Source organism: Leptosomus discolor, chromosome 13 (assembly GCF_034619465.1).
Source record: "Leptosomus discolor isolate bLepDis1 chromosome 13, bLepDis1.hap2, whole genome shotgun sequence".
NCBI classification, from domain to species: Eukaryota; Metazoa; Chordata; class Aves; order Leptosomiformes; family Leptosomidae; genus Leptosomus; species Leptosomus discolor.
In genome coordinates this window covers 8,019,957-8,043,889 of record NC_141403.1, presented here as the reverse complement: position 1 = coordinate 8,043,889, position 23,933 = coordinate 8,019,957, and the positions used below count along the sequence as shown (strand labels likewise).

General features: G+C 46.1%; 1 protein-coding gene across 1 annotated transcript; it reads left to right on the top strand.

Annotated features, from left to right (window-relative positions):
- The first annotated feature begins 11,736 nt into the window (after positions 1–11,736).
- SDR16C5 (short chain dehydrogenase/reductase family 16C member 5) lies at positions 11,737–23,643 on the top strand. The gene is made up of 7 exons (XM_086472514.1): positions 11,737–11,774; positions 14,809–15,152; positions 19,506–19,637; positions 20,672–20,771; positions 21,509–21,653; positions 22,079–22,204; positions 22,743–23,643. The coding sequence occupies exons 2-7, from the start codon at positions 14,832–14,834 to the stop codon at positions 22,834–22,836; spliced, it is 918 nt and encodes a 305-aa protein (XP_086328640.1). The 5' UTR covers positions 11,737–11,774; positions 14,809–14,831; the 3' UTR covers positions 22,837–23,643.
- The last annotated feature ends 290 nt before the right edge of the window (positions 23,644–23,933 follow it).

Sequence of the window (23,933 nt, the reverse complement as noted above, 5' to 3'; positions counted from 1 at the left end):
TCTTGGCGTGTACCTTTGACTGTGGTTGCTACAGGCCCTAAACAAATGAAGGAATGCATCATTCCCTCTCTGCAGGGAGCATCAGAACACACAAGATGTAGTTCACAGGACACATTGATGAAGAAGAAACAGGAGAATGCAAATGAAAGCAGAAATTTGCTGCAGCAACTTTCTACAAAGGGACACCAGAGACAAGATGCTGAGACCATACAGACAAGTAGTGGCTCCACTGGAAGGACTGATTGGTCTGGGCATCAGATCTGAAAACCAGATGGCACTGGCTCAGCGCTTCAGGATAGGTAACTGCTGGCTCAACTGCTCAAGGAGCCACATGCCCTTCACTGCGTAGCTTTTTCACTTAGGAGTTCACAGGCATAGGAGATTTAGGCATAATATTAAAATTACACACAGAGGAAATTCCTCTCTGCTAGTACAAACGCATCTTCTTTAAAATGAGATCGTTTTGTGAATCATGTTAACCTATCAAATCTGAAACCTGTGTGCTGCACTGACATTCATACATTCAGCAGTCCCCAGGTTTAGACATTTCACAGACAGGTAACGTAACAAGAATATAGGTCTAAATATCCAGGGATGAGATGAAAACTCCATTTCATGATGTAATTCTTCATTCCCTGACTTTCAACAGAACAGAACAGAATAGAATAGATCAGTTGGAAGGGATCTACAACGATCACATAGCCCAAGTGCCTGACCGCTTCAGGGCTGGCCACAAGTTAAAACAAATCATTAAGGGCATTGTCCAAAAGCCCCTTAAACACCGACAGGCTTGGGGCATTAACTGTCTCTCTAGGAAGCCTGTTCCAGGGTTTGACCACCCTCTCAGTGGTGAAACACTGAAATGTTGCTCTTTTGCATGAAATGTGATTCATTTGTGGCTTCCTGTGGCTCCACCCAGGGTATGCTGTTAAAAAATAGGCACATGTAGCCTCCAGCAACACCTAATGACCATCACCTCTTCAAACAGCCACTGTATCTGTGTTATGGCACTCAGAAAGCTTTTAGTTGGTTTTTTTTTTATTATTATTACAGGGCCATCAGGAAATAATGCTCCGTATTACAAACTTTGCCAGGGAACATGTTAAGCGCTTCAGAGGGAAAGTTAAAAAGACAAGCTAGTTTCAACGTGTTTACAATTCAATTTACAGTTCAGGTAAGTTTGCCAAACCTGAAGGAGGTTTATGGGGAAGTACATGAAATAAAAGCCAGTGGGACACCTGAACACTGTGAAGGTAGGATAAATATTTGGCAGATGAAGAAACACAGGTCTATAGGTCTATTTCTCTCAAAAAAAAAAAAAAAAATTAAAAAGGAAGCAAGCCACTGGGTGAATTGTTCTTGAGCACTTTGCCTCCTACACAAATTTCATTCATGTTTCATTACATGCAGAAACAGTCATATGGAAGTGAGATACAACAGAAACAGAACTGATGAAGAGATGGACAACAAATATTAGCAAATTGTGGAGCCGGCCCCGATTTTTTGAATGTTCAGCAAGATGTAGGAAGAGTAGGTAAGTCAGACGTTATTTTTATGGGTTTGGAAAGAACTGTGCCTGTGGCCAAGGTACTCCCATAATTTCTTGTTAGAGGAGCTCCGCACTTTACAGCAACCTTTTAGTAAGTTACAGTGGGTAACTCACTTAATGGCTGGCATCGTTCAGGCCAGTACCCTCCAAGTGCAAAGGAAAAGAAGTCAAGGAGGACTGGCGCCAGTAAAATGTTGCTGCTACCTCTCTTCTCCTCCCCACCAGCTCCTGTTCAGGCCCATGCAGCAGAAGCCTCTCTTATACTGCAGTCCTGACCTGTGTAAGTCAGGCTGGCAAACCACGTTCCTATGAGCTTTATTATCCCAGCGTGTTCCTACGTGCTTTATTATCCCAGCTTTGACTCCTGCTGTTTCCCCTCCTCGCAGAGGCTTCTCTGAAGGGCAGCAGGCGTGTGCATCAGAGGTCCTCCCATCCCTGTTTTCCAGACCTAACAGAAGGAACAAAGAAAGAAGCAGATCCCGTGGGTCATTAACAGTGCATTCTCCATTCTTATATCACTGATGCTTAAGAGTTTCTCTGGCTTCGCTCTATTGGGAATTGATCTGCCACCAGCCTCTCATAGTCTCCTACACATTTGATTGTCCTGATATTCAAGTCTGGGCAACCTCCTCTATGGAAAGTCTTTCCTCAGATTTCTGAGGTCAATGGGGAATGACTGAGACACAGATAACCATTTTAGCAATGGGACTGGCAAGTAAAGGATTGATTTTTAAGATTTAAAGAGGTGATATTAAAAAAAAAGTCAAAGAGGATAGTGTACAGCAGATAGACTTACAACATGTAGTAAATATAGATTGGCTAAGGATCTTTAAACTGTTTCATTGGCAGTAGAATGGATGCTCCCAAAGGAGGAAGGACTGTGATCTGTTTCCGATACCAAAAGAGTTGAGGAAAGCACAACACCACCAAAAGAAAGGCTGCAGGGAACACAAGGCAAGCCAGGAATTGCAGATGTTTTAAGCCTCAAACATCACAGATGCAGAAAAAGAAGATACTGGCCCTGGCAACATAGAGAAGCAGGTCTGGTTGTAACACGGCCTCCAGCATTGCTCCCCAGCACTGTGAAATTGTGGGGTGGAAACACATGTAAGCACCCAGGTGCCTTCTCCACTCGTGGAAATAACATGGTAAGGGCACAGCTAAACTCTAGGCTCAGAGAAAACATTTCGGGACCGCCGTTACTGTCTCAGATGCCTGTTGCTCTACCAGGCGAAGCTGCTCAGCCGCCATCACGGAAGTTCATCCGCCCTCAGGTACGCGACTGAGCTTCACCCCGAGACCGAGCCGCCCCGCTCCCTCGCCACCAGCAGGTGCCATTTTGTGGCACAAGAGGCCCCAACACCTCACGCAGCCTCCGCAGAGGCGCCCCCGAGCCTCCCGCCCGCCCGAAGGCGGCTACGAGCGGAGGGGGACGGCGGCGGCCACGGTGCCTCTGCCCGCGCCCGCCCTCAGCCCTCAGCCACCCCCCGCGCCGCCCTCCCCACGGGCCGCTTCCCGCCTGCCCACGGCACTACATGTCCCAGCAGCCCCGGGCGCGGGAACGGCACCGTGGCCGCCGCGGGGGCTGCTGGGGGAGCCGTGAGGGGGAGAGCGGAGCCGGGGGGGGGGCGGTTCGCGTTCAGCGGTGCCGATCGGCACCTGCGGCTGCCGGTGAAACTCGGCGATTTCGATGCTTATTGCGTAAGGGATGAGGTGTGGGTTGAGGGGGGCCGGTGCGCAACAGCAGGACGCGACAGGAGTTCAGCCGCGTTCCTCCGCCGCAGGGTTTTCCGGCGCATCAACGGCTGGGTGCAGCGGAGGAAGGAAGGGGATTTATTTTGGGGGTTTGGGGGGTTTTTGTAGGGGTGGGTGCAAACCTAAAGGGGAAAGCCCAGCAGCCTGAAGACCACTTACTCAGTCCCCGTTCCTACTGGGACCAGTAACGGCAGCGCCAGTCAGTACAGAGGGGGTTTTCAGCCGCCTCCCGAGTGGTTATATGGCGCGGGAGGAGAGCGGCTCCTTCCTTTTTGAGGGCTGTGGCACTTCAGAGACGGGTTTTAAAAAACATTTATTAAATTTACGATCTCTGTAATCATTTCACAGACATCCTGGAGGGGAACGGCTGCGAGAGGATTGCCGGGCCTGTGGGCTGTGACTGCGTTTACGGGCGTTTGTTCCAAATACAGAGTTCGGGCCCTGGGAGATGGATACTGTGGCTGTGCACCACTGCACAGGGACTGGCAGCAGACCCTTCCCTGCTTCTTATGTGACCTGAGATTAGCAGGTACATCGCGCATCTTGTTGTTTCTCATGGCTTTTTGGTCTTTTCTAGGAAAGACCGGGAACATGAGGTTGGTAGCTGGGCCATCTCTTTGACAATACCTTCCTGAACCACTGCTTTCTTATCTGGTGTTACACCAAACATGAAAAGTCCATCAAATCACTGTAAACAAGTGAAACAAAACCATACCCACAAGTATTCTAGAGCACAAATGAAGACAGCATGAAAACAAGAACTGAATCGTCAAAGCTGACGTTTGGTTTTGGTTGCTTCTTACTCTTGACCTTTGGGACAACACTGCACGAGCTGGCCTGCGGATTTGCTTTGCTCAGAAAGTTAGTAGATCGCTCTTTTTCTTCAAGAAGTTGGGTGGCCTGTTAAAAAAAAGGGATGGAGGTCTATGTTGAACATGATGGGAAGCTTTTTCCCACCTTCCTTGCTGATCTTCCCTTTGTAATGTATTTTTCCATCTCAGTTTGCAGATGCCTTGAGATTTTCCAATGGGGATACATGTCCCTATGTGGCAAATTTAAGTGCAGTGAGAAGAGGTTTACTGGTTTAGTTACCTCCATCATTATGTTATGAATGATCCACAGGTGATGCAATCCATGGGCTGCAGCTTAAAGTGCAACAGATAGGCTAATCCACATTGTTTTCCAATTCAGTGGAGCCTTAAATAATTAATCACTTTCCCTGATTGCATGGTATAAATATCACTTCCCTACACTCTTAGTGCCTATGAAGGTAGGTAAGTCAGACAAAGCTCTGAGACTTTGACTGCTTAAACAAGCCCTGTGCTGTATGTCTTCATTTCTAATGTTGCCCATATCACAAACCTCAGCTTAGTTCTGTAACCATCAGGTAGTTACTTTTTTTTCCTCAAAATAAAACTGCCTCTCCTACAGACCAGTTAGTGCAGTTACGCTGCTTTTTGACAGCTGATACCAATCACAATCCAGTAAGCAGGTTTAATGAATCAGCCTGGCTTCTTCCCTGATTAGCTTGATATTGTGACATACTAACATGGACAAACTGAAAACATGCACTTTATGTACAAAAGCTCGCTCTTGGGGAAATTCACACGCATTGTCCAGAGCTCAAAAGGCAGAAAAATCAACGTTTCCATCGTTATTCAGAAGCTGCTCTTGACGTGCAAGCGCGTCAGCTGCATTTGCTCCATTTCTCCATCGGGGCCATGAAACACAAAACTATTTTCTGTAGCTTCAGAAGTCCCTGAATGGGATGTGTCTGTACACGCTGGGGGAATAGCACTTGTATGCTTTCCCTGTTCTTACACCGATTTCCGAAGTATGTGCTGCTGTTACCTGAGGAGTAAAACACTCAGTTAAACTGATGTTTTGTCTGACACAGTACAGCTGTTCTTCTGTAAAGAACTGTTTTACAGCCAGTACTGTATAGGTCCACAAACCAGTTGTGTCATATCAGCTCTGCAATTTAGCTTTCTGAAATTAAATGCTTCTTTCTTTAAACTGCTGCTCTGAACAATACGAACATTCTCCACAATCACCTTATAAAGTGTCCAATACTGACACCTAACTTAGCTGGGTGCTGAATCTCTGAAAAGGGGCTTCTAGTAGGCAATGCTGAGAAACACTGGTTAATAAGTACGCTTTTATGGGTATGTATTTGTTTTATAAACAACCTTCGTAAAAGGTTTACAATTTGGAGGAGGAAAATCAGTCTGATTTCCAGGTCTAAGGGTGCTGAGGGAAAGGGCAAGATCTTTTCTCCCATTTATAACTTAAGGATGATGTTCACTCATTATCACCTGCTGCCCTGTTGTGAGAAACTGGATAATCATTCACTTCACCCACAGCGTTAGGGAGTTTATATTCCTCTATCATGCCCCTCCCTTCCCAACTCTCTTCCAAGCTGTTGAAATGTCTCTCAAGCAACAGCTATTGCATGCTGTCACCAGGCTTATCGCCCTTCTGCATACAAGTGTCCTTTTTACGGTAGCTTATGGTGACACAAGTATGGAACGAGGCTGAACACTCAGAGAATTAGTGGCCACGTTGCAGAGCGTATTCAGTGCGCTAAAAGTTCTGCACCTCGCTGCCTCCAGGCTGTTTACCATCTAAAATAAGACAAAAAGCAACAGAATTTGAGAAAAGAAGGAAGAGCAGAGAAATGAAGATCAGGTCTGGCACCGAATCATTATTTCTTTGTTTTCTTCTCCTCCTATCATTTATCTCCACCTGCAGCCCCGACCTACCGGCAAGGCTGCCCCGACTTCCCGTCAGGACGCAGACTTGCAAGCCCAGATGAGCTGTTCATCACGGCCTCCCCTGGGGTCTTGCCTCCGGGTTTACATTCGTTCTTTGCTTTCCTGTACTCTGCTGTTCCCATCCCATGTTCTCCTCCAGTCCCTGCTTATTCCCATATTGGAACACGCTCTCCCACCCACTGCTTTCGTAGACATTCAATTAATTAAACCCTCGCTAACTTTTCTTTCTGTTAGCTGGCTATCAGCCTTGCTGCCTCATTTCCCAAACATCACTACAGACCTCAGATCTCTTTCACTAGTTTTGCTTCCCTGCTGTGTCTCTAATTTTTCCATGCCAGAAACCTTGCATTACTCTTTATTAGAGAGAAAGTTTTCCAAGTCCCAGATGGGGAATGTTTACTATTCAGGGAGGATTATATTATTATGAATTACCTTTTATTTATTTTTTTCAACTTCTCCCTTTAAATCCACCCTGAAGGCCTGTACACATTTGTGTTGTAAATGATGTTTTAGCCCAAACTCCCCAAGTAACCACTCACAAATATATTTTTTTGGTGAAGAAAGGAGATAAATCTCTTGTGGGCCACTTCCTCCTGCAGTGGAGGCAAGTTCTCTTAAAAGTAGAGATACTATGAGGAACGTCTACCACGGACACACAGAGGAATGTGCAAAACCAGTGAGCAAAGAGCTTTGCAGCTGACCATGGCAGGCTACTGATTAGCAGCGTTCGTTGTGCATCGAAGTTACAGCTCGTGCAATTGTGAATAGATTCCTAGCGAGGGATCGGAAAACACAATGCTGCTAAACAAGGCCCTGATTTATACCACCACTTGGACACATACTTGATATTTGAGCATATGCTTTAACACTTCTGTATCATGCTAGAATTACTTTTCTTTCATTCGTCTCGCTGCTCTGAATAAAGTGGGTCAGGTCTGGAGGGAGACGAGAGCTCAGCCCATGCTGCCTGCTCTACCTGAGCGAGCCCTTAGCTGCCACTCCCAGCTAGTTTGTGTCAAAGCACGTTTGGGATCAGTTCTGCACCCAGAGAGGACCAGAGGTTCCAATTCCATCCCCATCACAGGAGGTTCAGTGAAGTTCAGCACCCTTGGCAAATATGACATCAAAGAGGTGATGCTGCTCTGCCATTCGCTTCTATGCTGCTGGGCAAGGGTAGCTATCAGCCAGGCCTGGTGCCTGTGCTGGACCCGCGTGTCCAGCTTGACTCAATAGATCTGATAAAGAAATTATACCCAGGAGTTGAATATGTCCTCCTGGGAGATGGAAAATGTAGTTTTAGGTCCTTCACCCCATCGTTGTCGTAACCCTGCTGTAACAGACTGGCACACGTTTCCATGGCCAAGAGGCGTACACCACTTCTACCATCGGCCAACACCAGTCACTCATAAGAGCTGATGAGTAACATCCACGAGGACTAATTGCACTTTGGCGTTAGAGGACTAATGTAATGGGCACCCCTGTCTGGGGAAGGAGCACCGTTTCAGACATACCCCTCTCTATAACGCTACCGGTTGCCAAGCTTAGAGGCTTCTGCCCACGCCACACTTCCACGTCCCAGGGGCACTCCGGTTAAGTCGGTCTTGTTGTGCAGGCTTTCCCTCCCCTTCCCACATGATCCTCTGCGCTGTGTGGGCGTATGGTAAATTTGATGACGGAGCTGGCCCAGATGAAAAAGCAAGCTCCAAATATTTTCTTGCAGAGTTTTACTCATCAGCTCTGATGGGGTTCACCACACTGCAGTAAAAATGCTCAGGGAATGGAAGACAGAAGTGTCAGGTCCTGACACCGACCATCACACTGTAACTGCAGCTTAACAGGCTGTGAGCTCTGAGGTCTGAGCATCCCACGGCTGAGTCATGATGATACTTAGCACTGGCGTGTTTCTCTTCCGATGAGGATTTGTCCCATTCTTAATTTGATTTGCAAGGGATAGAAGCACGCTATTCTGTGCCCCGAGCTGCTGAGTAGTTAGTAAATACCTCGAACAGATGTTAGTGCAGCACATCTCACCCCCCCCTCACTAAACAGGGCTTGGCTCCCTTCCCAGCTGTAGCGAATGGGGCACCAGTGGGTAATAGTTCGTCCCTTCTACAATTCCTTATTTCCAATCTGCTGATAGAGGGAACTAGAATTCAATAAACTCCTGTTAGAGGGTAAATACGACTCAAAGGAAACGCATATGGTAAATGAAAATTCAGAATGCAACTCAGCCTTTTGTGTTCAGGGTGATGATCCTTCCTTTGGACTGGAATCTCCTTTGCCCCAGCTGGTTTTCTTCTGCTGGAATATGAAGAAAAAGGCACTTTTGAAGAATTCTGGCTAAGCGGTGTTTGCCCTACTTCCTTCATAGGCAGCATGGGAGACATTTGACTTCTAGCAGTGAGGCACTAGTTTTCCAATGAAGACCCACTCCTCTGGGCAGTTCCAATAGGTGAATAAGGACAAGTTTGTGTAGGCTGCGATTGCGATGATGCACCTGCAATTGATAAAGCAGCTGGCACTGCCACTGGGAACTTAGCAGAATTCCACCAGTTTCACAGCAGACGTATATACAATCATGGTATATAGGCACCCACAATGTTTCCTGTAACTCCTCTCCTACTTCTTGCCAGTTACAAGAAAGCAGGCAGATCAGACTGTTTACAAGCCTATTACACTGTTCCACTTCAACAGCTGGGGTGGGTGGGGGATAACTAATGCTTTAATATCAAAATAATTATTTTTGAGTGCTCTGATAGAAATAAAGAAATACTACCTGACAACAAATAACCCAGAGCTTTCTGGAAGTTAAGGCGGGCCAAAATGCAGTGCAGCACTCGCTAAAACACAGCTACAGACGAGCAGCACATTTACGTAGCACAAGTACTACAGACGTGCAAAAGCGAGAGCACAAGTTCCTCAGACTTGATTACGATTGAACGACCTTGGGCTCCTTTGAAAACGTCCCGCACGATATTACACAAAATGCACAAACAACGCCAGACCCAATTCTGCACTCCTGGGATTTTGCCAGCACTCACAAGTTGGTCCAAAAATAACGTGTGGCAAGAGGGAGACATCCTCATCTCATGCACATGAGGGTAGTTCATTTCTGGGCTTGAATCAAGAGTAACGATTCCACTTGGGTCTTCTCTGGCCCCAGACTGAGTAAGACACTAATTTGACAGTCTTAAAAAAAGGATTCGTTATCTTAAGGCTAATTTTACAGACTAGTAAACTCAGGATACTTGATGAGTTTCACTTCAGCAGTGAGTTTATTACTTGCAGGACATCTTTGTACAAGCTGGGAAAAGGAGCCAGGTCTCCCACCCTCTGGCCTCCAACTCCAATCATAAGCTCAGTCTCACTGTTAAAGATTATTAATTTCCAAGTATTACTACAAAGCGTCTATTTTATTTAAACCTTTTTGAAAATTAAATGAATGCAGCTTTTTTACGCTTCCTTGTTTTAAGGGAGCCACTGTAAACAATACAATCCACAAAAAGAAAGCAGCAGCCAACCCCAAATTTCATCAGTGTCGCTGTTTGGCTATCATTAGCCTCCCAAATTCACTGTATTGCTACAATAATATGTAAACTTCCACTAAAAGATTCTAATCCAGCAGTTAACTTCTGTGAATAGTTCTTGAGGGCACAGCAGAGTCTATAGTCAAGAGCCCAGACTCTGATCCAAAACTGCATACCTGAAAAGAGCTTTTGACCTCTTTCAACAATACTTCAAATTGTGCAGGGGAAGCAAGAAGAGTGTTTCTTTAGAGAGCACAGCGCCTTTCTAACCCCAGCTCTTTCTGACTACTGGCAGCCATTTGCTCCAGGGCAAGCAAGTAAAGCAACCCGCTCCCTCAGGAGCAGGTGCGCAGGGAGTTCTCAACATTTCTTTGGAGGTTTCTGGATCAAACGGCAGATTTTTAAAGCTGCCTGTCCTGGTTCGGCTGGCACAGACTCCCAGCCCAGCCACACCGGGCAGGCCGTTAGCAGCTCTGAGCCAGCCAGGGCAGCTGACCTGGGCGAGGTACAGGTGTAGCTCAGACCATCACGTCATGGTCACTGTAAAGGGGGAAGGTTTGCTGAGGAAGGGGAGCTCCTGTGGGGTTCCTCCTGCTCCTCCTCTGGCTTCTCCCTGCTCCTGAGGACCGCTCTCCTGTCCATTTTTGACGGCTGCACATTCATGTGGCTGAGTACAACTCTGTAGGCCTTTGTTATTAGTACTGCTGTTTCATTAAATCTGTTTTCACTTCAGCCAACAGATCTCCTTTTCCCGATTCCCCTCCCTGGCTGGTGAGGGGTCATCGGGTGACAGAGCAACTGTTATAGTTTACCCCCGGTTATGGGTTAAACATAGATGCTGCTTGAAGATGCTTACATTAGGAATTGCTGTTTCATATTCTTTATTATGCAGTATATTAAATCTAGTGTTTCATAAGCAAGTGTTTGCTTATTTAATCAGATGAAAATATTCAAAAAGCTGTGTTCTCAAACTTCTACAGAAGTACATACCAACACAAACATACAAATCTGGACAGGAGACATATTAATGATCTTAGGGCCAAGAAAATAATCTTCAGTCTTTTTTTTTTCTGGTGGTACTAAGCATCGTCTCCTCACGTGGACTTTCCTTGAAGTTGTGAATATTCAGCACCTTACAGTTTCAGAGCACTGCTGCCTACGGATGAGCATAAGGTTAATAAACCCCTCCAAAACAATGCTGCTCTAAGGGATAAAAGTACTTGTAGCAGCAAATACAGAGCACCTGACTGAATCAGCAAACTCAAGACTATTCTGCAGCTAGAAGACATTTCGCAAGCTCAAGCCCTGTTCTTTCTCTTGAAAGGACACCACCCTGGCAGGGTCACGTTCACCCTTCTGTGCACCATGGCTTCCCACAGGCTTTGGCCCTGCAAGCCGGGTAATCTCTTCGCTCTCAAGTGTACCCTCAGGTACAGCCTCTGCACAGGGAGTAACAACAACCCCAAGCGTAGCAAATCCTTGTTGCGGGCCTCCCAAAATCCTGCACGTCCCGAAGCCTGGTACTGCCCAACGGGCTTCTCCATCTTCCTCCAAAGCCAACAGCAGTGCCCTCCTCTCCCTCAGCGCTGCCCCTCCAGCAGCCACACCATGTTCCTGCTCCCCCCCCCCGCAGCCCACCTACCCTCATCCCTGCCTCCGCCCTACAACACGGGGCCGGACCAGCCGCCCGAAATCCACCTTCTCTCAGTCGATCACTTCTCCAGCACAAGTTATTTCTTCCCTCAGAAAAATCAAAAGTATATTATAAATACTGATTTTTTAAAAAAACAAAGGGGAAGTGGAGGGGAGCCCCCGCCGACCAAGCTGCTCCCTCCCCGGAGCGAGGAGCTAAGAGGGCCGAAGGCCCTCACCAGCCCCCGGCCCGCTGCTCTCCTTCCCGAATGCGGAGGGCAGCCCCTCACCCCCGCTCGCTCCCTCCCTCCCTCCCTCCCCGCCGGCCGGAGCCCATCCCGCCGGGCCCTTTCCTGCCTTCCAGCCGCCGCGGAGCGCTGCCTCCCCGCCCCCGGGCATCCGGTCAGCCCCGGGGCGGGCTGCGGGCCTAAAGGGCGGGCCACTCCCTCGGCCTGCGCGCTCTGCTTCGACCGCTTCGCAGTCGGCACAGCACGGCGGAGGTTCCCGCGCTGCCCTCCCTCAGCCCGGCGGGCGCAGGTACCCGCGCCCCGGGGGGGGGGGGGGGGGGGGGGGGGGGGGGGGGTCCCGGTGTGGGGGCGGTACGGGGTGGGCGGGCGCTGGGGGACGGGGCAGGGTCTGCGGCCGCTCGGCGCGGGGGGGGGGGGGGGGGGGGGGGCGTGGTTCCAGCCCCTTTCTCGCCCCTGCCAGGGCAGGTCCCGCTCTGGGGGTGGGAGGGTGCGGGAAGGGAGGCGGTGAGCTGGTCACCGCGGCTGGAAACTGCGTGTGGGGTTTGTTGTTTGTTGTGTTTTTTCTTTCAATGGTGCTCATGGGGTTAGCAGCCGGGGTGTGCCGAGTAAGAGTGAGGTGGTTGCAGCGCCGTGCAGGTGGGGAGGGAGGTAGGGCTGCACCTCAGTCCTTGGGCTGCCCCGGCTGCGGGCCTGCTGCGTGTTTGAGGGGGGTCACAGCCCTCCAGATGCGGTGAGCTCGCCAAACTCTGGTGAGTGCGGGATCAACCTGTAATCCCTTTGGCTGGCAGAGGTGTTTTGCACCTCAGATGCCAGCCTGGGTTCTCTCCTTGTGTTTCATAAGCACTGCCAGTCTGTGAGAGCTGCTCGGTGTGAGCGTTAGCACACCTACCAGCAAGTCTGGTAATGGTAGAGTTGCCTGCACTTGGACGGAAATCTGCCTGATAAGCCATCGTAAAACCTTTGGTACTTCACTGCAGTCTAAAGGCCCTCCATGCTCATCGCTGTGTGGATGTAGGCGTATTAAAACAATACGTGGCATTGGAAGGGATCTGGGATCGTATGCGTGCTAAAGGTACCCTTGGTCATATAGTAGACGTCCGTGCACTTTAATCAAGGAGCCAAAATCAGAAAAGGTTGATTTAATTGTCCGTATGGATGTGCTTGGTTACAGTAGCTGGTGTAATTAGCAGTACTAATGCACTGAGCATGGAGGGCCCTTGATCCAGTCAAAGCTGGGTTAGGCAAGAGACGTGTCAGTGGAAATTAAGTGTCTCATTGAAGGATGTGGAGCTGGTGTTCCACCAGAAAGTCTCCGGTGGTCTGTATGCCTAAAACAATTTACTTCTCTAAGAGAAAGGCAGTACTTCTCTAGGATTTAATGTGCCCCTGTCCTATGCAAGCCTAATAGGTGATTATTTTAGTTAATAAATTACTGACATAAGTTCCAAACCGGGTTTAGATCAGACTGTGTATTATACTTGGAAGGCAATTGCCCCTTTTGTTTTTCCTTAGGGTTTAACTCTAAGATCCATATCTACTCCAGAGACATCAGTCTCCTTTATGCAGATGGAGGGTGTTGAGTGCATTGTTAGTGTAATCAAGTTAAATTCAGAAACTCCATTTATTTTAAAGATCTGTTTCTTCCGGTTTAGACCCAGCAAAGAACTTGTGTTTTTGAAAACTTGCTGGGTTTTTTGATGTACGTGAAATTTAATAACACATTTCCTTCTGGTTTTGCTTATATCTGTAGTAACTGTATAGCTATGAGAGCCTACTACGGGAGATGTCAATATTGGCTCTAGAAAAATGTTCCTGTGCTGTTTTGATAGTTCTTCTGTTTCTTATCAGTGTTGCTGCCTTTCATCTGTGCCAGAACCTTTGCACACATTTTAAAGGGAATGAAGAACAGAAAACATTCCCCTTATGACTCCTCTTCTTCAGAAAGAAGAACTTGTTTCCCTACGCACTATGTTTTTGACAAATATTTTTTCTATTATTGGCATAGTTTTAAGATGTCCTAATGTTTCTGCCAGAAAACTTTCTGAAATAACCTGCTTTGCTCTAGCAGTGGCCTTTCCCTTTGTGGACTGGCCTCATTTCCTGTGGACAAAACCTGAGACTCATGATAAGACACGTGTGTCCGCATGCTGAATTTCATGCACTTTGCTCAGAGTAGCAGAGATCCGAGTAACTTATCTCTTGGCACTTGTCAAACACGATTACCTGTACACACAGATAGCAATGTTAAATAGGAGATGTGTCCAAACCAGGCACGTAGTGCTGAAGGTTGAAGTGTCATCTCCAGCGTGCTCTGCTTTTACTTAAGAAGGAAGATACTAATCCTTCGTACCTTAGTTAGTCAAAGATTACAACCTGCTTTGACCAAGGGTGCGTTTCTTGCATAGCATTCGTATACTGGGAAACACACAGCATTCTTTCGAGGGCTTAAACGCCTGCTCGGTGTCAGCACGATGGTGATGAGTCAAGACTGTGAAGTTAAACGTGTACCTGAGAGGGTGCGATTCAAGCCCGTGCTGTTTGCTTAATACAGGGAGGTGAAGAGAAGAAAGTCAACAGCTTTACAGTGCATTAGTAAACAAAACACTGTTCAGTTGCAATAGCAGCCGCTCCTCAGTGGTGGTACTGGTAGTTGAAAAGCTAGTAGTGACAGCCAGTGATTTACCTGGCGTGTTTGGGAGATTTGTAGGCAGGTCGTGTTCTGAAGCTCCTTGTGCTGGCAGTTTTTCAGCAGGGTTGAGATTGTGACTTGGTCTGCATGGGATCTGATGACAAGGGGTGCCTGCAAAGAAAAAAAGCCATGGTCCTAAAAGGAGAATTTTTCCCTGACCTAAAGTACTAGCTGGCGAGTGCTAAAGCCGTTTGATCAAGCCGTTGATGTAACGGGCATGCATTTCTGCTTCAGATGCTCAAGGGGCAGCTATCGCTTTTGATTCTCATTTTTGAGTCCACATTCTGTCAGAGCAGAGGTGGAAACCCGTGACGGGAGGGGCATTTCTAAAGCAGATGAGGGCAAGCGTTTCCTGCCTCTGCCAGAAGGTAAAGGAAGGGTGTGCTGTGTTCTGGAGGAGAGCAGGAGCAACCTGGAGATGATGCAGGAACAGGACAAATGGGTCAGATGGGCAGGTGTAAGCCTGTTTTCTGTTTGGTTTTTTTTTTTTTTTTTTTTTTTAAACAGTGCTCAGAAGCAGGCTAGAGAAAATATTTAGAATGGAACTGAAAATGCTTCTCAATCTGGAAATACTGATGCTTGCATTTTCTCTCTTTTTGATTTATTCTATCCGGTAAACATTTTCTTTTATCAGATATCTGAAGAAATAGCCTCAAGATGAACTTCTTCCTGGAAACGTTGAAAGTCATCGGACTTTCTGTGTATTACTTGCTGCAGTCGCTAGTGTTCTTGGTCGTGCCTAAACGGAAGAAGAATGTTAGTGGTGAAATAGTATTAATAACAGGAGCGGGAAGTGGCATTGGAAGACTTTTATCTTTAAAGTTTGCCAGCCTTGGAGCCACAGTGGTTCTTTGGGACATTAACCAAGAGGGGCTCAAGGAGACAAGTCAACTGGCCAGAAAGAACGGAGCAGTGAGAGTACACTGTTACGTCTGCGACTGCAGCAAAAGGCAGGACGTCTACAGAGTAGCTGATCAGGTACAGTACCTTATTTGTGGCTTTGACACTGTTCTAAGATGAGTGCGCGCGCGTGGGTGTGGTCTGTGATAAAGTTTAGTGACTTCAAAGCAAGAGATTAAAGTGAATTCATTCAGAATGTATGGCACATGCTACCGATTTCAAGAATGCTGGTTTTTTAGAGTTGACTTGTGTACCTCTGTTCCTTTAAAAAGAGCTGATTCTCTTTTTCAGTAGCTTCTCCTTCATTCATTGACTGAGCAAGCACTTACCGGTGAAGTGCAGAAAATCAGTTTATTGAAGCTAAAGCAGTATTTCAAGTTCTGGCAGCTTTTTACCAAAAGTAAACCCTAAAGGCCATACACTGTGAAAAGGATTAACTGCTTAGGTGGTTTTGAAAAAAATTCCATGGCTGTGAATAGATTTTTGCAGACTTACATTTATTAATTCCGATAAAGCATCTCAAAGTCTTAAGTATTTCTTACTTTTCCTTTCTGAAGAGCTTTGTGAATGTAGCATGTGGTTAGATATTTTGGGCAGACTAGTAGAATTGCCAAAAGCTAAAATTGCTTAAAAGTTTCCATTATAATGACCTGTTCTCATTTGTTTAAAATGTTGCTAAACTTAACTGTTGGACTAGAGAGTTTTCCGCAGTGAGTGTTTGCCTGACGATGAATTCTTTAAAAAAAATTAAATTTAAAAAAAATTCAGCTGTCTTCAGGAACATCTGTTGGTTGAAATAATGTTCCTCTTTTGGTGCTGTTCAAGAGCTCCTGGAACAAACTTTCTGATAAGTGAAGCTTGTACATGACTTGTGGCTTGCTGGAGGCTGGTGCTGTTGGGTTTGTACCCCGGTGATGCCAATCGGCCCCGGTCCCCCTTGCAGCTCAGTTACGGCAGCAGTTGCACGTGTTTTGCCACAGGCCTGTAACTGTGCTTCCCGCTGAACTGGGAGGAGGAGGAGGGAGTGTTGTAGTGTGAAGGACACTGGAATGAAGAAGCTGGAAACTAACCCTCAGTTTTGAGGACTCAAGGGCTAGCGCTTCAGTCCCACGGAGAAAAGCAGTAGCAAAGCAAAACAAAGAAGAGAGTGTAGATACGTGTGTGACACAGGGTAGGGATGACACAAGCAGGTAGGCAGGAGCGAAGGAGCAGCCAGGGGGTCTCGGTGCCTGATTCCTCACTTACAACCTTCTGTCAGCACTTCACTAACAGCAGATCCACTAATAATCCTTCTGCTGATCCACATGGAAGAAAATACCCTACTGCCTGCGGATGTTTTCTGTAGAACCATGCTGACAACTTTCCCATCTTATTATGGACAGAAAGGCTTTAGTGTTGGTGCTTGGTGTTGCTCTCTATTTAATGCAGCGTAGTAGGCTTTGGCTCATAGTGTTCTCGTCAGCCTTTGCGCCGTGAGGCAGCACAGTTCCAGATTTTGGGGTTTTTCCCCCTGGTGATTCAGCTTCATGCAATGACTCTGAGTTTTGCAAGACTATAGCAAACTGAATTCATGCAGGCAGGGCAGGATATGGTTGAAAACTTTGTGCCCAGTAAAACAATCTCAAAGCTAAAATGAAATGTATGTGAACCTCAAATACCTGCTTCTGGTACTTCACCAGCCGTGCAGAGACCAGGAGAAAGTCACCTCAGTGGGAAGAAAACCAAAAAGCCCTGCACATGGGGTGTTGTTGTTCCTTTCCTGTACCAACAAGATGAGGGACAGCTTTTGGCTACCAAGAGCTATAGCTTGAAATTAATGTCCCTGTTCCAGAAGTACCCAAGCCCAAAAGGAATGTGGCCTTCTCTGACCTACCCCATCCCTCCCTCGAGCTAAACTTTAAGAATCAAGGGCTTTGAAAGAGGGAGGTAACGCTATGGGTTTTGATCCTCCTACTTGTGAGGAAATGGAAGCCTTTTCCTCATCATGTTGCAAAATTGCCTGTCAACCCACATTCACTTCTAGGATCTCTCTTGCATGGTACTTTTTTGCTTGCCCACTGTTTGTTTTTCTTGCTTGTTAGTCAAGGCGACAGTTTACGGCCAGTTTTCCGCTTTTCTGAGAATCCTTTTCCCTGTGCAGAGGAGCAACAGCAGAAGCACATCTCCTGGTGGTATTTCATCCTGCCTATGAAACATCCAGTGCTTTCTTCCACCTCTTGTAGGCAGTTAGGGAGGGGTTTGTGGTTCTTAGAAAGCAGACACTGCAGGTTGTTTTTTGGGAATCGTGGGAATTGCTCACTACTAAACTTCAATATAAAGGCATAAATGTAAATGCAGAAACCAACAGGCAATAGTATTTGTACCTGAAAAGGACGTTTAACCAGAACAGCTGTTTGCACAATTCTTGCCTTATTAGGCCTAAACACCTAGAACATGCTTTCCTGCACTGCACAAATGGAGAGGTTTAGAGCTCTGGAAAGTTGAGGTTATCTCCCACACACACTTAATAGCTGGGGAAAAGACTTGGTAAAGGTCTTCTGTACTTGGCCTCAAAGCAGAGTGTGGAAGCCTGGGCTGAGTGTCTTGGCTCTGTCCTGCACAGGGGAGAGCTGAGAGGAGAAGGGAACTAAAATGAGGAGAAGGGCCAATTCGCTGGGGAAAGAGCTGCTGTATTTAGGTAGCAGGGGTGTTGTAAAGCTGGAATTATTTGTCTGGGTTGCAAGAAGGCCACTCGAATGTGCTTTGAATTCCATCCAAAGTGTGACTATGTTTTGGAAGACTGAGACAGGTGGTAGAGGAGGAGGTTGTTTAGATTTTTGCCACTGGTTAGAAGTGGGGTGATCAAGGTTCTATTCTTATTTCCCTTCTGCCATCTAACCGGAATGCCCTGATCACCGAGTTATAAACTGTGTTGTACCACATCCCCCACCTCTGTCTGTCTTTTGTTGGCACAAACCTGACCATTTATTCAGGTATTTGTTATTTGCCCCAAAGGGTAGATTTGGGGTACTGGTCCAGGCTTCCAGACTTGCTAGATCATCTGACATCAGGCAGTATCAAGGCATCATTTACCAATGATTATGTCTCTGAATTCATACTGTTTTTAACTTGTGATGAGGGCTACACGCTCGGGTTGGTGACTAGAACGACTTGTGTAAGGCTGCCTGTGGAGATCATGTGGCGCTGGTTCATTAGACAACAACCTTTTGAGAGGGGGACAGACAGACAAGAGCGTGTGAGCAATGACCGAGGTGGAGAGGGGCTCTGGCTGATGAATTGATTATAAAAGTAGTTCTGCACTGAATATTTTCATTCTCCTTTTGAGAGCTGGCACGATACCTTGCTATCAGCTGGCCTGTAGTTGCTCTCTCAAGTGAGTCTGTTCATGAAAGTTCTCAGTCTGGAGCTAAAATGAGAACTGTACTTTGTCTTACTGAACTAAATGTGTAGGAACAATTCTTTAACCAACCTTCTGGGAACCATCTTAGAAGGATTCCGCTACAGGGTTAGAATTGAAGCAACTACACTAGAAACGAACTTCTGCACCGTGAGCCCCAGAAGCTCAGAAGGCTTTTGCCCTCTGTGAATGCACGTGTCCTAAAACCTTCCTTTATTCAGAACCCTACAACTTCTGTTTAACTTTCATGACGAACTGCTACCCTTCCTGCTGTCTTCTCATTCCCGGTGTCCTCAGAGCCAGTATCGGTGGAGACATGCTGTTCTTTCAGGCTGTCTTTGTGAGAGATAAACTTGTAAAAAAAAAAAAACAAAAAAACACAAACCCTTTTTTGCTTGGTAAGATAAGCCCTTAAGTTCCTGACCTGTAAAGTTGCTTGAAGTTATTCAAGATACTTGAATAGATGAAAAGGTTGTAAGGAGGAAATTAATTTTACAGGTGGTCTTTCTCACTGCCAAGGCATATGAGGAATACTTCTTATCAGAAGTGACTGTTTGCCCTTTCTAATTCCAACAGACTGAGGGCAGAGAGCTCCATCTGCTCCCCCAGAGAGCTGTAGGGAAGTCGGGGTTAATGCATGTGCTGTGGGATGCGAGTAAAGTTACCGCTGGTGGGAGACTACTGTGTAATAACATGTTCGTGCGTAACGGTTGCAGTCAGGAGAGGGGGAACGTGTGGAAAACAGCACAAAGGACTCTTGAAATATCTGAAATATCAAGATGCTGCTAAGTAGCTGCTGCCCTGTGCAGTGGGAGAGGTGAATCCCTGGGCTGTTAGGATGCAGGCAGTTCACGCCACCAACGGAGAATCCAATTTTCCTTCTGCTCATCCACCTGAGGTGTTTGGATCTGTAAAAAGCATAAATTCAACTTAGTTGAAATGTGCAGTATTTCTGTTTCTTATGTCTTCACACGTAAGACTTGGATAGCATGTTTTGTATTTATTGCATAATATCTTGAGGCTTTTTGTTTCAGGTTAAAAAAGAAGTTGGCGACGTTAGCATCCTGGTCAACAACGCTGGTATTGTAACTGGGAAGAGCTTTATTGATTCTCCAGATTCACTTGTGGAAAAAACCATGGAAGTGAACCTAATGGCACACTTCTGGGTAATGCCTGTACTTTGCATATACGTACTGAAACATCCTTTTAACATGTTTTCAGTGTTAGTTTTGCTTTTTGGAATTGAAGAAGGTATGCAAGGATATATAGCTCCTTCTAAGTTCAGTCAGAAATGATACAAGGAATCACTTTCTATGCCTGGGAGTCTGTAAAATGAAAAGAAAGGCTGGAAGAATGGATCCTTTGGGAACTTCTGGTGTAGGCAGGGGGAAGCAGAACTGCTTCATATTGAGGAATGCTCTTAAGAACTGAACTTTACCATCTGCTAAATTCAGCAGCTGGTTATATGTTATAATCCCGCGGTATTAAGTGATGTGAAGCAGGCCCAGTCTAAAAGTTGCTGCTTTAGCAACAGAGAAGTGTTTGATTCTCTTACTGCTGTAGTTGCTTTGTGGTTATGATAGTTTCAGTAAGAAATGCCATGTGTTCAGTCAATGCTGTTAATAATAAGGGGGGCTTTCATCCAAAACGAGTAGCTTAATGTGCTTTTTCCTCCTTCCAGGGAAGGCAGGTCATCCCTGTGGTGTTCCTATCATAAAAAATTGCAAAGGGGATATTAGAACATGCCTCAGTTTCTTCAGAAAGAAATTTAATCACAAAGATTAAATTAATTTAAGAGAAGGAAGACACAAAATTCAAATTTTTGCCATTTTACCAAATTTGCAGCGAGCACTTAGTTCTCATTTGGAACATTGCAGGGCTGAACTTTAGGCTGAAAGAAACGTAACAGCTAGCTGAAGCTGTATCTTCAGCTTCCAGCAAGTTACCATCTGTCTTTGGTGTTGAGAAGAAAGTGGTACCGGTGGGGCCTGGAAGGTCCCAGTTTAGTAGCTGAAGGTTAGAGTTCAAACAATAAACTCCTCTTTTTATTTTTTCTCCCCTCCCCTCTCTTCCATAATGGATGGGGGGGAAGCTTATTTAAACCATAGGGAGAATTTCTTGACAAACACCACCTTCAAACTATTATAGCACGTCACTTACTTGGTGAAATGGTTCATTGCAACTCTGGCTTCCCTTGCAGACTTACAAAGCCTTCCTCCCAGCGATGATAGCCTCCAACCACGGGCACTTGGTTAGTATTGCAAGCTCAGCGGGACTGGTGGGAGTCAATCGACTTTCAGGTAGTGTATGAAAGCTAATGTTCATGTAAACAATTAGGTTTTATTTAAACTCTGCTATCAATGTGCATGGAAAAAATTGTCACTTTGAGTTTCTGTATCTTTGCATATCAGTAAAGCAAATGGTTGTCCCCGTGTGGTACAGAGGCAGAGGCGTGGTATCGCACTTTGCGTTCTCTCTGTCTCTCAGCCACTCATTCGAGAGGACCCACGCAGTGATGGAAAGAGAGTGTTGAGATTAGGGCAAACTCAGGAGGCATTTCTGGAAAACGTCTGCAGAGCGGGAGGAAAATGGAATAAGGTGATGTAGCAGTCAAAGCCAGTCTTGAGCAACAGTTAATTTAGGAGAGGGAAAGAAAAGGGGAGAATTGCATCAAAGGCAAATTTTATTAGAAACCTAATCCTGAAAATGTTCCTACTCTGTTGTAAAGTATTTTATTGTTGGACAGTAATTTCCTGCAGGTGCTGGGTATATATCATCTCTATAATGATATATATATCATTTCCATACTGTAGTGCTGCTGTCATATACTCTAAAAAAAACAAAGCCAAAAAGCCCCCGGCTAGTTAGTTTACTTGCCAGCACATAATCATGTCCCTGTTCTCTGTCAAAAACTGTCACTGCTCCTGTGTACATGTGCGGTGGTAGGACTCACTGAACCTGTTTAGTAAAGTTTAAATAGTAAATTAAAAGGTTTAACCGCAGTTAATGTGGTTTGTTTGGTTTTTTTCTTTTACAGATTACTGTGCAAGTAAATTTGCAGCAGTTGGTTTCGCAGAGTCAGTTGATTTAGAGATGAGAGATGTGGGAAAGACTGGTGTTAAAACCACGATTGTGTGTCCTTACTTCATAAACACAGGCATGTTCGATGGCTGTAGAACCATGTGAGTAAACTCTTGGTACTTCACTATCCATTATCCAAGCTGAAACGTGGAAGGTAATTGGTGTCCTTTCCTCTGCAGAAGCCGAATGTCCAGTTGTCCTGTCTGGTTTCTAACCCCCCATTCACCTCCTGAAATCAGTGGCGTAGCTTTGCTTGGTATCTTGTATAATGACAAAATTTCGGAACCAAATAAAAGGCCAATATGTCTTAATACGAGCACTGTGTGGATTTGTCTTGTGAGAGATCACACGAAGGGGAAGTAACGATGGCCACTCGCTTGGTAACATAACGAAGGTTCTGTTGTTCACAGGATTTGTCGTAGTAGTTTTTTCTTTTAGTGGAATAACTGTGAAATGGAGACTTCTTTTGAGTAAAATGGGAATCCAAAGCAATTTGTATTACACTAAGAAATGTCTTCTCTTCCAGTTGGCCAACTCTGCTTCCCACTCTGGAGCCAGAGTATGTGGCTGAGAAGATAATCACTGCTATTCGGCGGGATCAAGAAATACTGGTGCTACCACGCAGTCTTTCTTTCATATTAGCTTGGAAAAAGTAAGTTACGCCTTTTCCTTCTTTTCCTCGCTCTCCTTACCGCCCAGGGATGTCCCAGCTATGTGTTTGACTAAAAGTGCAAACTGGGCTTCTGCTTGTTGGTGTGAATTTGGTGTGAATCCCTGAAGTCCTGCACACGCCTGGAGTTGTCTTTTCTTCATTTCTAGGGGTTTAGTCCACCCTTGGACCACAGGACAATGACAGAAATGTCTAACTGACTCGCTGACTCTGTTGGGTCACAGTTTTACTGTGGGCTGTGGAAACTGGGCTGGCTCCTCAGAAACTGCCCAGCTGGTGTCTTGCCCCAGCAATAGGGCTCTTCTGTTGCAAGCCAGGTTGGGGGATTGATAGGCCTAATAGCTCAGGCTGCTAAATGAGCGTAACGGATATTTTGAGAGGACTTGTGGCGCTATAATCTAGAGAGAGTGGTGTCTCTGCCAGTAATAGCCAGGTAAAACCGTTCTGTGCTTGAACCACAGAACTCTTGTGATGTCTGTTTTGTTTTCCTTCTCTTTTTCTCCAACCCCCTACCCTACAGCATCCTACCAGTGAAAGTGAGGGTTCTCTTTTTGAACTATCTGGGAGTCTTCCGTGTCATGGATAGCTTCAAAGGTCGAGCAAGGAAAGACTGAAAAAGCGCAAAATTCAGAGACCAGCAGCTCCGAAGTGGACCTTGATATAACTGGTGGGGGAAGTGCCTGCTTCTCTGGCACCTGAGAGCTTGAGGTGCCTGACCTCTCAGTAGTTACAGCTGTTAAGGAAACTGCTTTTGCATTGGCTCTTAATCAACAGCTTTCACTCAAACTTTTTTTTTTTTAATCCAGTGAACTGTTTTCTTTTCACCTCATTATGGAAATACACGAATTGAAATGAGTTCCTTTTGTTGTGTCTGTTATAATGCCTTAAATATGATCCTGCATCACAAACTAATAATTGACAGCTCTCAGAGGAGAAGGCACCGAGAAACCACGTGTATTCGGCAGGGAGCCAGGAAAGCCTCAAGTGGACCTGACTTCTCGCTGCCATGGCCAAACCGCAAGGACGGGCTGTGCTGCTGGTGCCATTCCCGTTCCCTGGTAAGCTGAGGAACTCCAGAGCTTCCTGAAACAACAGCTTCGAATTTATATGAAGGGAGGTTTTCTGGAATGAAAGTATGTGCTGTGTCGGTGCAAAACCGATGAAATACGTTGATTTTTGGAGCTGGTGATCTCGGCGCTCAGAGATGACTGTGGATGTCAGGGTGGGGAGGGGGGGCATGTAAATGATGTATTTGTGCTGTTAATCTACTTCTTGTCGAATTTATTTTAAAAGCTAATACTATGACTGCAACTATGTAGTAGAAATCTTTGTATCTTCTAAGTGCAATTTCTTAAGAACAATTTAAAACGTTCATCTCTTAAACAGAATAAAGTTAAAGCATAAGACTGCCAGCCTAGGCGTGCTCTCCAGTCTCCCGCCAAGTGAGACAGTGGGCTACTGAAAGCGAAGGTATGGCGGTGTGTAATCAGGGCTTCTCTCGGGATTATTCCGGGAAGGAATGATGCTGATGGAACCAGGGTGAACGGGATCATTACAGCCGCAGCTTGAGTCACAGCGTCACGTTTTGCTTCTCTGAATGGGGTGGCAGGTTGCCTTGTGTCTGCAGAGGCTCATTTAACTTTCCCTTTACTCTCAGGACTATCCATTTATTTTGGACACATGCTGAGGGGGCCTTGCCCTTTTTGACAAT

Coding starts and splice junctions, on each gene's coding strand:
- SDR16C5 (XM_086472514.1), top strand. CDS start 14,832: ATGAACTTCTTCCTGGAAACGTTGAAAGTCATCGGACTTTCTGTGTAT. Junction 20,772..21,508: donor GGGAGTCAATCGACTTTCAG/GTAGTGTATGAA, acceptor TTTCTTTTACAG/ATTACTGTGCAAGTAAATTT. Junction 21,654..22,078: donor TTCGATGGCTGTAGAACCAT/GTGAGTAAACTC, acceptor CTTCTCTTCCAG/TTGGCCAACTCTGCTTCCCA.